Source organism: Triticum dicoccoides, chromosome 7B (genome assembly GCF_002162155.2).
Source record: "Triticum dicoccoides isolate Atlit2015 ecotype Zavitan chromosome 7B, WEW_v2.0, whole genome shotgun sequence".
NCBI lineage: Eukaryota > Viridiplantae > Streptophyta > Magnoliopsida > Poales > Poaceae > Triticum > Triticum dicoccoides.
The window spans coordinates 30,196,418-30,207,277 of NC_041393.1; the positions used below are offsets into that span (position 1 = coordinate 30,196,418).

General features: G+C 42.2%; 1 protein-coding gene across 2 annotated transcripts; it reads right to left on the minus strand.

Annotated features, from left to right (window-relative positions):
- Window positions 1–8,389: 8,389 nt before the first annotated feature.
- LOC119341374 lies at window positions 8,390–9,626 on the minus strand. 2 transcript variants are annotated; one of them, XM_037613249.1, is made up of 3 exons: window positions 9,400–9,626; window positions 8,819–8,983; window positions 8,390–8,637 (listed from the first exon to the last, which is right to left on the minus strand). In XM_037613249.1, the coding sequence occupies exons 1-3, from the start codon at window positions 9,574–9,576 to the stop codon at window positions 8,554–8,556; spliced, it is 426 nt and encodes a 141-aa protein (XP_037469146.1). In that variant the 5' UTR covers window positions 9,577–9,626; the 3' UTR covers window positions 8,390–8,553. The 2 variants fall into 2 exon arrangements, with proteins under 2 accessions (XP_037469146.1, XP_037469145.1); XM_037613248.1 differs by having other exon boundaries at window positions 8,390–8,676.
- Window positions 9,627–10,860: the final 1,234 nt, after the last annotated feature.

Genomic DNA, 10,860 nt, shown 5'->3' on the forward strand with positions numbered 1-10,860 from the left:
GCCACTTGGTGAAATTTTCTTGCCGTGTGCCTTATTTTCCATGCGTGATGTGTTCAGGGCCTGCTGTTCTATTGGACTGTGGCTCTGCAATGCCATCAAATAATTATTCACTCATTGGTCAATGAAATTGCTAAAGTGTACGATAGATCTGCGGATGTGAAGTATGCATTGTAGCCTGTCGCAACACACGGGTGTTTTACTAGTTGACATGGTAGTGGTGGTACCCTTGCGGATGAGAGGCTCAAAGGGGCACTGTAGTTGATTGATACATTAATTGTATTCAAGGAGGAATTTGAGTAGGGCAGCCGACCAAGTGTGACGTTCCATAATATTTTTTTTACACACCATCCCGTTCCCGGTGCCTCTTCTTCTTTATGCTCTTCACACACTTTTATTTATTTTTTCCATCTCTTGTGTCTCCGTCGTGCTAACTTTTTCCTCCCTTTCCCATCTATGGCCTATTCAAATGATATCCACAAAGATGGGTGTTTCGTCGAGTAAACATATGGAGAGAGTTTCATTCGTAACGCAAGTCTGCTGAGTGAAGATGGTTGAGTAGCTTATATGTAAGGTTGTTCGGTGAGTAGTAGCACTATAATCCAGCATTCAATTCATGTCCTCATGCATGTGCATCTTCCCGCGGTCATTGCGCATAACTAAGCCAGATCATGAATTCGAGTGGGAGTTGTTACAGACCGCACATGCATGGGCGTATGGGATGGCACAGGTTTTGATCACAAATTGATTGTTGGTGATGATCGGTAGCGTGTGGACATTGACGTATATCACGAGCTAGTCAACGTCTGCACACAATGTTAATGAACATCATACAAAGATTCAAACTTGGGACCGCAAGCCAAAACATTGTTTCCACACAATGATAACACATGTCATTTTGGAACATTTCATCTACATTTAGTTGGAACGTAACTCTCCCTAACTCATGCACGAACCACTCCACCACAACATATATCTTCCTCTCAAGAAAAAAAGCGTACTGATTTAGGATAATCGAATGCGCAATTCATATAATGTCCGAATGCCCTATTTCATTAATTAATTGATTAACTATCTAATGTGTTCCTTCTTGTTTTCAATAGGTGTGGAGATATAGAAATGAAAAATAAATAGGCGCGGCTGGGAGTGGAAACCCACACCTGCACCATCTGGCCAGCTCAAGCGCACCACCATCTGGTCTCGGTTCAAGTGGACAATCACCCTGACTCAAGGGTGAACCGCTGAACTATATTCAAATGCTCTATTTAGATGTCTATTGGAATGCTCTATTCAATTTATGAAATAACTACCTATGTGGTCTTCTTGTGTTCAGCCTTCAATGTGCTCCTTCTTGTGTTCAACCTTTCATATGTGAATGTGATCCGTATGTTGGACTCCTGGTAAATTTGATATTTCCACATTTCTGTCTCGCTTGAGTAGGCAGTTTTGAAGGACAAAACACATGCATGGTAGCAATGTCCGCATAGATATGACTAGCTAGCTATGTTGTTGATCAGTACCGATACTTTCTGATTTGGTTGTACTCCCATATGTTGATTAACATCTGTTGCTCTCACTTGTCCCCACTCAAGATTTACAAATGTATACTAATATATCTCAGAATTAATTAAAGTTTATAATATGTGATTTATGGTGTCATAGTAGAGCTCATGTCATGCAAGCTATAGATTGTGTAATCACGTTTGCACTCTCTACTTTAGGAACCTTATCTGATTTTGAGGACACGGAAATGTTCAAGTCTTGTCTTCAAAATGAAGAGAAACCTTCAGCTCCATCCTCAAAGATATATCAGAAAGATTAGAGGTTTGGGATAAGGGGATTTACATAATTGGTGATGTAGGATGCCCTCTTGTTCCCTGGTTCCTCACACCTTACCAGGAAAATGTCCTCTTAGATCCCCCTTGGCACTTCTGCTAACCTTGGCTTCTTGCGCGCTCATCTTCATTAGTGACTTGAAGTTGTCTATCAGTAGCAGGTTTATTGTCATCAACCATCATCTAACTGTATAACCATTCATGTTACAAGCTTAGTCAGAAGAACTAAGTAAAACCACCAAGCAAATCAAATGCTATGTAATAAATTCTTTCAGCACTAAATCTAAATGTTTAACATGTGGAGTTTAATAATACTTTAATTACTTTCAGTGTCTCCTTGTCTTCACCCACATCATCATCCTCATGTTCACCGACCTCGCCATCGCCCTCCTTTTCCTTGTACTTAGTCTTGCTTTCGTTGGGGAATGCTCCAATGGCATGAGGCAACTTGAATCGTTCCAGATTCTGAATACATATTATAGGGGTGTATGTTAGTACTTTTTTTTTATAGCAGATGTACTTTAGGGAACAAATGAGTGCACCAACTAAAGTCAAACAAGGAGTCAAGGATTAAGCTAGGACCCATCAGCAGTTCATATGAACACGCCGAACCATCCCCGCGCAGCCATCACTTCTCCCTCATCTCCTACGTCTATGGTTGTCGCATACACGTTGATGTTGCAACGACCACTGCCTCCATCTTCCCCGCCAGCCCTTTAAGACTAGAGTTCTGGTGAACACCGAACGGTAACCATTATCTTCGCCACAGACGCGTGGATCGAAAGGATCAAATGGGATAAACCAAAGCTTGAAATCCGAAAGAAACACAAGCCACACAAGTAAGAGAAGCAACTGGAAGCACCTTGCTAAAGACATCCATCTGTACCTCCAACAAGCAATGAGCAACTTTATCCACCACGGCCATGATGCCCTTGATGTTGTAGTCATTGACAAAGCTAATAGCACGATCAGACAAGGGCTTGAACTTCCCAACAACCGTAAGGATGGAGCCCATGGCACCAATGTTGCTTTCGTCTGGTTGGCTGCCTGCCATGCTTGCCTCAGATCCGCGATGAGCAGATGCGTGGGCGGCGGTGAGGAGGGGATGGGGTTTGGCTACTATCTAGGGTTTGCTAGCGGAGAGGGTTGCACATTTGTTTTCATTTTATTTTCAGGGTAGAGTTCCGCATTTTTTAGCTGAGGGTGGCGCGTGAAGGCGTACAATGCCGACAAACACGTATTACTTTTCCTAAATGACCTTTCTTAGCGTGGAGCTAGTCTCCTGGCCCCTCAAAATAATTATTTGTTTTTGATGTACATACATGCCACTTACGTTTAGCGTTCCTGAGAGAATGTGGCACCCTATATATTACCGTTTTTGAGTTGCGGCATCTTTGTTGGTGCTTCAAGCAATGGAGTAGACAAAAAGCACTATGTTTAATATATTAAAATATCTGTTCCAAATTTTGTAGAGGATCATAGGCTGGCTCAGATGGTAGAGCCATTTGCTTTGCAATTTATAGGTCGTGGGTTGACATCTCAGTCTCTCGTTTTTCTTCCCAAATCATGATATTCAGCAAATTGGATTTGGTTCTCTTGGGAAAGTCGAGCAAGTTCTAAATTATGTCTCCATCGACATAGATTTCTGAATAATTTTGTTGTTGTGCGAACCAAAAGGAATGGTATAGATCATAATTCTTTTTAGTTATGTGACAAATAAATGGTGTTCGTGTATTTGTTCGCATGCCCTGTAACGAGTACATTTCAACTTTTTCTTGGAAACTGAGTCCATTGCACCCATTCACGAACGTTGAGGTATGTGATAAAATAAAAAGTCCATAAAGAATATTCCAACTGTCCGGAAAAAAAAGTACATGTTATTCATGAACCAAATCTACGTTTGATGGTAAGATTTTAATTGTAGCAAGGATAAAGTATGGGTTCCAATAATCATTTTCTCTTTTGTTCCATCTGATATATTTTTATCAGACCATCTTTAAGAAAAAGACAAATAAAGAAGGTAAAGAAGAAATAAGAAAAGAAACAAGGCAAAACAATGATTTAATAATAAAAGATATGAATATAAAAAAAGTAAAGAAAAACACTGAAAGGAACGACGAACCAACTTCTTTGATACTCCTACCTCACACGAAGTGACTGGAATCTAAATAACACCCCAATGGTATGGAAGTGGTGGTACCCTTGCCGTTGGAAGTCTCGTGGGGACGTAGCCGCCTATCCGGTACCAACATTCTAGTCGAGGAGGGATGTCTTGTGGGGCTGTCATCCAAGTGCGGTGTTCCACAATGTTTTGCATGCTGGATACTTATTCTGTGGCTTGTATAGTCCAGTAAAATGTACTACTGCCATTCCAAAATATAAGACGTTTTGGTAGGCCTACCAAATTGGTAGGCGGTAGTAAATGTTTGTAAGAAAGTTAGAACATGTATAGTGAACATTTTATATAATAATTTGCCAAATGTTTCCTGTGCTCCTGCTGTCTGTGCAATGCTGCAAGCTATAAAAGTGAGCAAACAATGTGGTAGATTGGATTAGGGTTTGTCTTCGACTCTTGGTTCATAGACCTCTCTGTTTTCTACCCGATTTCTTCCTCCAGTCATAATATGAAATTCACAATGATGGTATTGATCTTGATAAGGTTTAGAGATGCGCTAGACTAACGGTCGCAGGTGACCGTCTAGATGGCGCCCAGCCACTGTTTGTTAACCTTAATAATCTCGACATCATATCTATATTACTTGTTCCATTTTTATTTTTTATTTATCAAAAGCCAACGCTTTCTTATAGTAGTTCTATGGTAATTTGCAGCTTGTTTTCATATGCTAATTTTTTTTCGTCACACGGATGTATGAAATTGTGAACCTAGATGACGAATTGCTTCCTCCTCTACCTGCTTGAACCATTTATTTACCAGCGGATTCCCATGCTATTATGACAGGCTCTTCTGTAAAGAAACCTGGTTCTAGGAAGCAAGGCGAGTCCGGTTTAACAGATATTAAAGTCTCATGCCGGGAGAAGTTACTACGTGATCAGCCTGAACTTCTCCAGCAATTTGGCATGGATATGTTACCTAACATGACACAGGTCAGTCCCTTGGTTTGCTGATGTATCAGTTGATGTTAGTTGCTGACGATAACATTATTGAAATCCTGTTATCTGAGACATTGTTTGGATACGCGCTATCCCTTGCAGGTGTATGGCCCGTGTAAATCATTGCTAAATTAATGTATTACAGCTCAGCGGAAATGATTGAAATTCTCCATGGCACAATAAACATATTCAGATGCTAATACGTAACTTCAGATGCCATTCTTAGCTTGGAAAGACCCACACGTGTTGGTTCCTGCTCTTCAGAGAGCTGAAATTCTGATGGAAAAGCTCCCTGGGACATTTTTGAAGATGTTTGTGAGGGAAGGTGTTTTTCACGCTGTTGAGTTGCTTATATGCCAGGAAATCTCAAGTCCAATGATTTTTCAAGTACCACCTCAGGACAAGGATATTGATTCAGGTATACATATACATCTTCACGTTCAAGACGCAGCGGCCCGCGTAGCAGTGCCGGGAATACTGATAATAATTCCTTGGATGAACCAAAGGGTTCTCATACTACTATTAAAGAAAAAATGAAACTCCATGGGCACTAGCACCCACGGATTTATTGATATAGAAAAAGCATCCCTCATGAGAATTCCAGAAATTCGTCCCCGACGTGGATCGAACTCTGGTCGTTAGGTTTACAATCATGCGCCCCCAACCACTGGGCTATGCCCACGTCCTCGTTCTCATACTACTATTGCCAATTCACGACCAAACACGCTAGAAGGCATATATATCTTGGGTCAAAAACGGTGTGCTCAGAACCATTGTTGACAACTTCTTTGATGTTCGTGGATCAAAAGAAGAACTTGAAAACCTCATAGCATTGGTTGAGAAGTACAGTCCTTCAACTTGACGTCTTTTGTCTGCTCTTCCTCTTCATTTACCTCTTTCATTTCTTCTTGCTGGCACTGGAATCTGTAACTTTGGAAGGCAGGAAACTAAATATTATGCAGCCAGGCAAGCTGTTGAAACAGTATGCACCACTCTGTCAAGCACCAAGTACGTATGCCAGTAGTTGATACTTGATAGGAGAATGAAGCATGCATGTATGTATACATCAGTTAAGAATGAGGAAAATTAAGGAATCGGAAGGGGCGGGTGCCTACCTGGCACCGCCTATCTTCCTCTCAAGAGGCCCGCAATGGCGGGCCCCAACCACTAGTTCTAGTCGAGGAGGGATGTCTTGTGAGGCTGTCATCCAAGTGCGGTGTTCCACAATGTTTTGCACATATCCTCTCATTCCCGTCCCCTCTTATTCTCTATTGTTCATCACACACTCTTGTGTCTCTCCAACGTCCTAGCTTTTACCTATCTTTCTCATATATGGCCTATTCATCAAACGATAGAAGCAGAGATGGCTGTTTTCGTCAAGTACATATATGGAGAGAGTTTGATGCCAAACGCAAGTCTGCCTGAGTGAAGATGCTGCAGTAGCGTATATGTATGCACAAACACGGTGGAAGGTTGTTGGATGAGTACTGAGTAGTAGCACTACAATTCTGCATTCGATTCATGTCCTGGTGCATGTGCATGCGCGTGTGGTCATTGCGCGCAACTAAAAATTGGATCACAAATTGATGTATGTGATGCTAGGTAGTACGTGTGGACAGAGAAGTACAACGAGCTAGCCGAATGTGTGCACACAATGTTAATGAATATCATACAAAGATATAAACTTGGGATTGCAAGCTAAACCGTTGTTTCCACACAATGATACCACATCACCTTTTTTTGCGGGGTAATATCACATCACTTTTTAGACATTTATCCAATGCGGGAGATATACCTATATTATTATTATTTTGCTATCACGCCCAATACTAACTCTTTGAAATGAGGCTCCACCATACTAAGCTAGATGATATTGAATAATGGGCAAGTTATTCTCTTTTTTGTTTGAGAAAATAGGTAAGTTTTCCATAACAGGCAACCTAGGTTTAGGGTAACAAGTGAATCGAGTTTGAGCGAGTTGGATTATGATCAAATCAACTTATACTAAATTCCAAGCGAGTCCAAATGGAGCGAAGCTCATGGTCAAGCTGTAAAAGTGGCTCGTGCTCAGCTTGCAATGTTCTTGAGTCGATCTCCAACTAGTTTCGAGCTAAATAAGATGGTTTGTTTTTATAATCCAAGGCAATCTTTCAAACAAGATAGACCACAACACAATATAAGAAACGACTATAAATATTTTTTCAATAAAAAATATTATAAGATAAATTATTTCAAGGTAGTTTGACTCATTCTTTATCGAGTCTAGATAATTGCACTTAAGACACTGGTACTTAATGGCAAGAGATCATGGACGAACTAGCAAGAGAAGAAACAAAGATGCATCTGCTTTCAAATTTTGGCTAAAAATAACTTGATATTTGACACACGGCTGACCACGTAGCATCCCTAAATTTTCTCCATGCTTAAGTAAGCTTCTATGTTTGCTACTAGATAAAATAAAAAAAATCATACAAAACATAAATGATCATATTTCCTTTTAATAAATATCAGGATTATATTTTATATAATTATATTATATCAAGCTATCGAGCGAGCCGGTGTTGGCTCAAGATCAGCCCATTTCTTAATCGAGCTACATAAAGTGGCTATACTCAGTTCATTTTTGTCAATTCGGTCCCGAGTCGAGCCAAAAGACTAGTCGATCTTGAGCGGCTCACGAGCCTCGAACTTTTCTTGCAGCCCTACCTAGGTTGCTTGTTATTTTCATTCCGGCTTGGAAAAGCAGGAATAATTACAAGATTTGTATTACAATCTGACTCCGGAGTCATCCGCCACATGTACATTTGCACTGGAGTCAGGGAGATTGTTCACTTGAAAAATAAGAAGGGTATGGGTAGTGATTGTTACTGTTGTCTGTCGGTGTGTATTATGTACGTACCATGATGACAAACTTACCTGCTAATTTGAGAAAAACTTATCTATTTTTCTTGTTCTCAACCTTTCATCCATGGTCTGTATATATGCGTAAATTTGATATTTCCACCTTTTCATCTCGCTTGAGTAGGTAGGTTCGGAGGACAAAAACACATGCACGGTAGCAATGCCATGACTAGCTATCTTTTTTTATGGTATTGATCAAAACTAGTACTCTCTGATTTGGCTGCACTCCTGCTCACTTGTTCCTCATAAATAGTGTCTTATACTGTACTATTAGTTTACGGGCGTATCTCTTACAAGTTACAATTACTTAAAGTTCATAATATGTGTGATTTTGGGTGCCAGAGATCTCCTGCCTTGCAAGCTATGGATTGTGTAATCACCATAGCATTATCTGGTTTTGAGGACAGAGAAAGATTCAAGTCTCTCATCAGAATGAAGAGAAGAACCTTCTGCTCCTCTGCAGCTTTGGTGAAGGTTACGTCTGTACAAGATATGAGCAGCTACACCTTTGTTGACAGGTAAGAACAAACATTTCAGGTAGCAAGAAACAGTTAAGCATTTTGCAAATTAGTTATCTGTTCGAGCTGTCTGAAAAGGGTATCCGTTGGCTGAATGGCAGGAAGCTGAAGATAGCAGGGCTACAACAATCGGTGATGCAGGATGCCTTCTTCCTCCCTGGCTCCTCCCACCTTAGCAGAAAAACGACCTCTCAAAATTTCCCTTGCCACCCAAAGCCTTCTCCTGCTAATCTTGGCTTCTTGCACTGTCGTTCACCTTCATTATGGACTTGAAGCTGTCCATCAGTAGCAGGTTTACTGTCATCAACCATCAGCTGAACAACCATTGATGTTATAAAGCTTAGTCAGAAGAGCCAACTAAACCAGCGAGCAAATCAAACATGATCCAATAAATTCTGCAACCAATAAATCGTACTAGTATTTTAAACATAGGGAATTTAATTAGACTTTTATTACCTCAAGTATCTCCTCATCTTCATCCATACCGTCGCCAAAATCTTCATCCACCTCGTAATCCCCCTCCTCCTCCTTGATGTCGCTCTCCTCGCCCTCCTTGTCCTTGGCATTGCCTTTGTTGGGGAATGTTCCAATGGCATTAGGCTTCCTGAATTGTTCCACATTCTGAATACATGTTACAGGGGTGTATGTTAGTATTTTTCTTTTTATAGCAGATGTAGTTACCAACTAAAGGGAAAGCAGGAATTAAAAGGTAGAACCCGACTGCAGTTCATATGATCCCACCCAACCATACACGCCGACGTTGCCACCGCCGCCTCATATGAACCCGACTGCAGTTCATATGATCTCCCCCTATTCTCCTGTGGCTATCGCCGCCTCATACACGCCGATGTTGCCACGGCCCCGCTGCCTCCGTACGTCTTCCCCCATCACCCCTTTAAGATTAGGGAACCCCGAACACTAATCACTACCCTCGCCACGATGCGTCGACCGAAGGACCAAATGGGATAAACCAAATCTTGAAATCCGAAAGAAACAGAAGCTAGACGGGTAAGAAAATCAATTGAACCTGAACGCACCTTCCTGAAGAGTTCGATCTGTTCCTCCATCGAGCAAGGAGAAGCTTTAGCCAACATGGCCCCGATGCCCTTGATGTCGTAGTCGCGGATGAAGGTTAAAGCGTACTCAGGCACCGGATTGAACTTTCCGGCAACCGTAAAGGCGCCCAAGGCACCGCCTCGTCGGGTGCCTGCCATATGCTTGCCTCAGATCGGCGGAGGCAGCGGTGAGGAGGGATAGGCCGATGGGGTATGTATGGCTACTGGTTAGGGTTTACTAGCGGAGAGGGATGCGCCTATATGTCCTTCCTTAAGAGTCTTATTTCATAAGTCCGAAATGTCCACTTTAAGTTCCTATAAGTCCCTCTTGTTTGGTTTAGATGGGACTTATAGGGACTTTTTTAAGTCTCTAAGCTAATAAGTTTCTGGAAACAAACACCCTCTTAGGTGGGACTTATAGGGACTTTTTTAAGTCCCTAAACCAATAAGTCCGTGGAAACAAACACCCTCTAAAAGCCACATATTTTTTTTCTTTCTATATAAATAACCTTTTTTGAGGGGAAAATAAATTAGAAAGCGCTTAATTAGTCCACACACTTACCTGAGAATATGGCGCCATAGTATTGGCGTTTTCTAGTCGCGTATCTTCGTTCGTGGCTCAAGTGAACAGAGTAAACAATAGCAAATGCGGTATAATATACATTAAAATATAATTATGGAAATTTACATGGACAATGGACCTCAGTTGGAAGGTGATCATCGTCTATGGCCCGGCTGACCACAAGAGGTCAGCAGACTTTCTGGCTGAGTTGACGGACAAAGTTGAACGGTGCACCACTCCGGTGGTGGTGGGCTGGTGGCCGGACAAGAGCTCTCTGAACGTGGACTGCATGCGCATGCGTCTATTCAATGACTACATTGCGGATCTGGCATTGCGTGAGATAGCCCGTGTAGGGGCTAGGTTCATATGGACGAACAAGCAATTGGATCCTCTCCGGAGTGTGCTGGATAGGGTCCTAGTCTCGGCTCAACAGGAACTCATGTTTTCATTGTGCTCGCTCAAGGCGGTCACTAGGATTGGGTCCGGCCATGCCCCCCCAGCTTTCCTCATCAAGGGAGGGGGCTCCACCGCGATCACGTTGCTTCCATTTCGAACTATCCTGTGGCTGCTGCAACCGGGCTTCGTTGACATGGTTAAGGGCCATTGGCTCGAGGCTGCGGCCTTCCATCCCCATATCTTATGCGTCGTGGATGTTTAGCATCATTGTGCCAAAATGGCAAGGCAGTTCATGTGGGGTGGGGTGGGGGGGGGGTGGTGTAATCTTGACGCGAAGCTTAGGACCCGGAAAGGGGCCTTGTTGGATCAGATTAGGGTGCTGGATGAGCGCGTCGATAGCGTGGGTCTTGCGCCTAATGATTGGATCCTTCGGTACTCCCTTTGGGCCTTGCTTATGGAGATCTACAAGGGAGATGAGCCTTTTG

Bases quoted from the DNA above. Each gene is read 5' to 3' on its own strand.
- LOC119341374 (XM_037613248.1), bottom strand. From the start codon at position 9,576: ATGGCAGGCACCCGACGAGGCGGTGCCTTGGGCGCCTTTACGGTTGCC. The intron at 8,984-9,399 runs GTGCGTTCAGGT...ACATGTATTCAG, and splicing joins AGATCGAACTCTTCAGGAAG to AATGTGGAACAATTCAGGAA. The intron at 8,677-8,818 runs GTAATAAAAGTC...ATGGTTGTTCAG, and splicing joins AAGATGAGGAGATACTTGAG to CTGATGGTTGATGACAGTAA.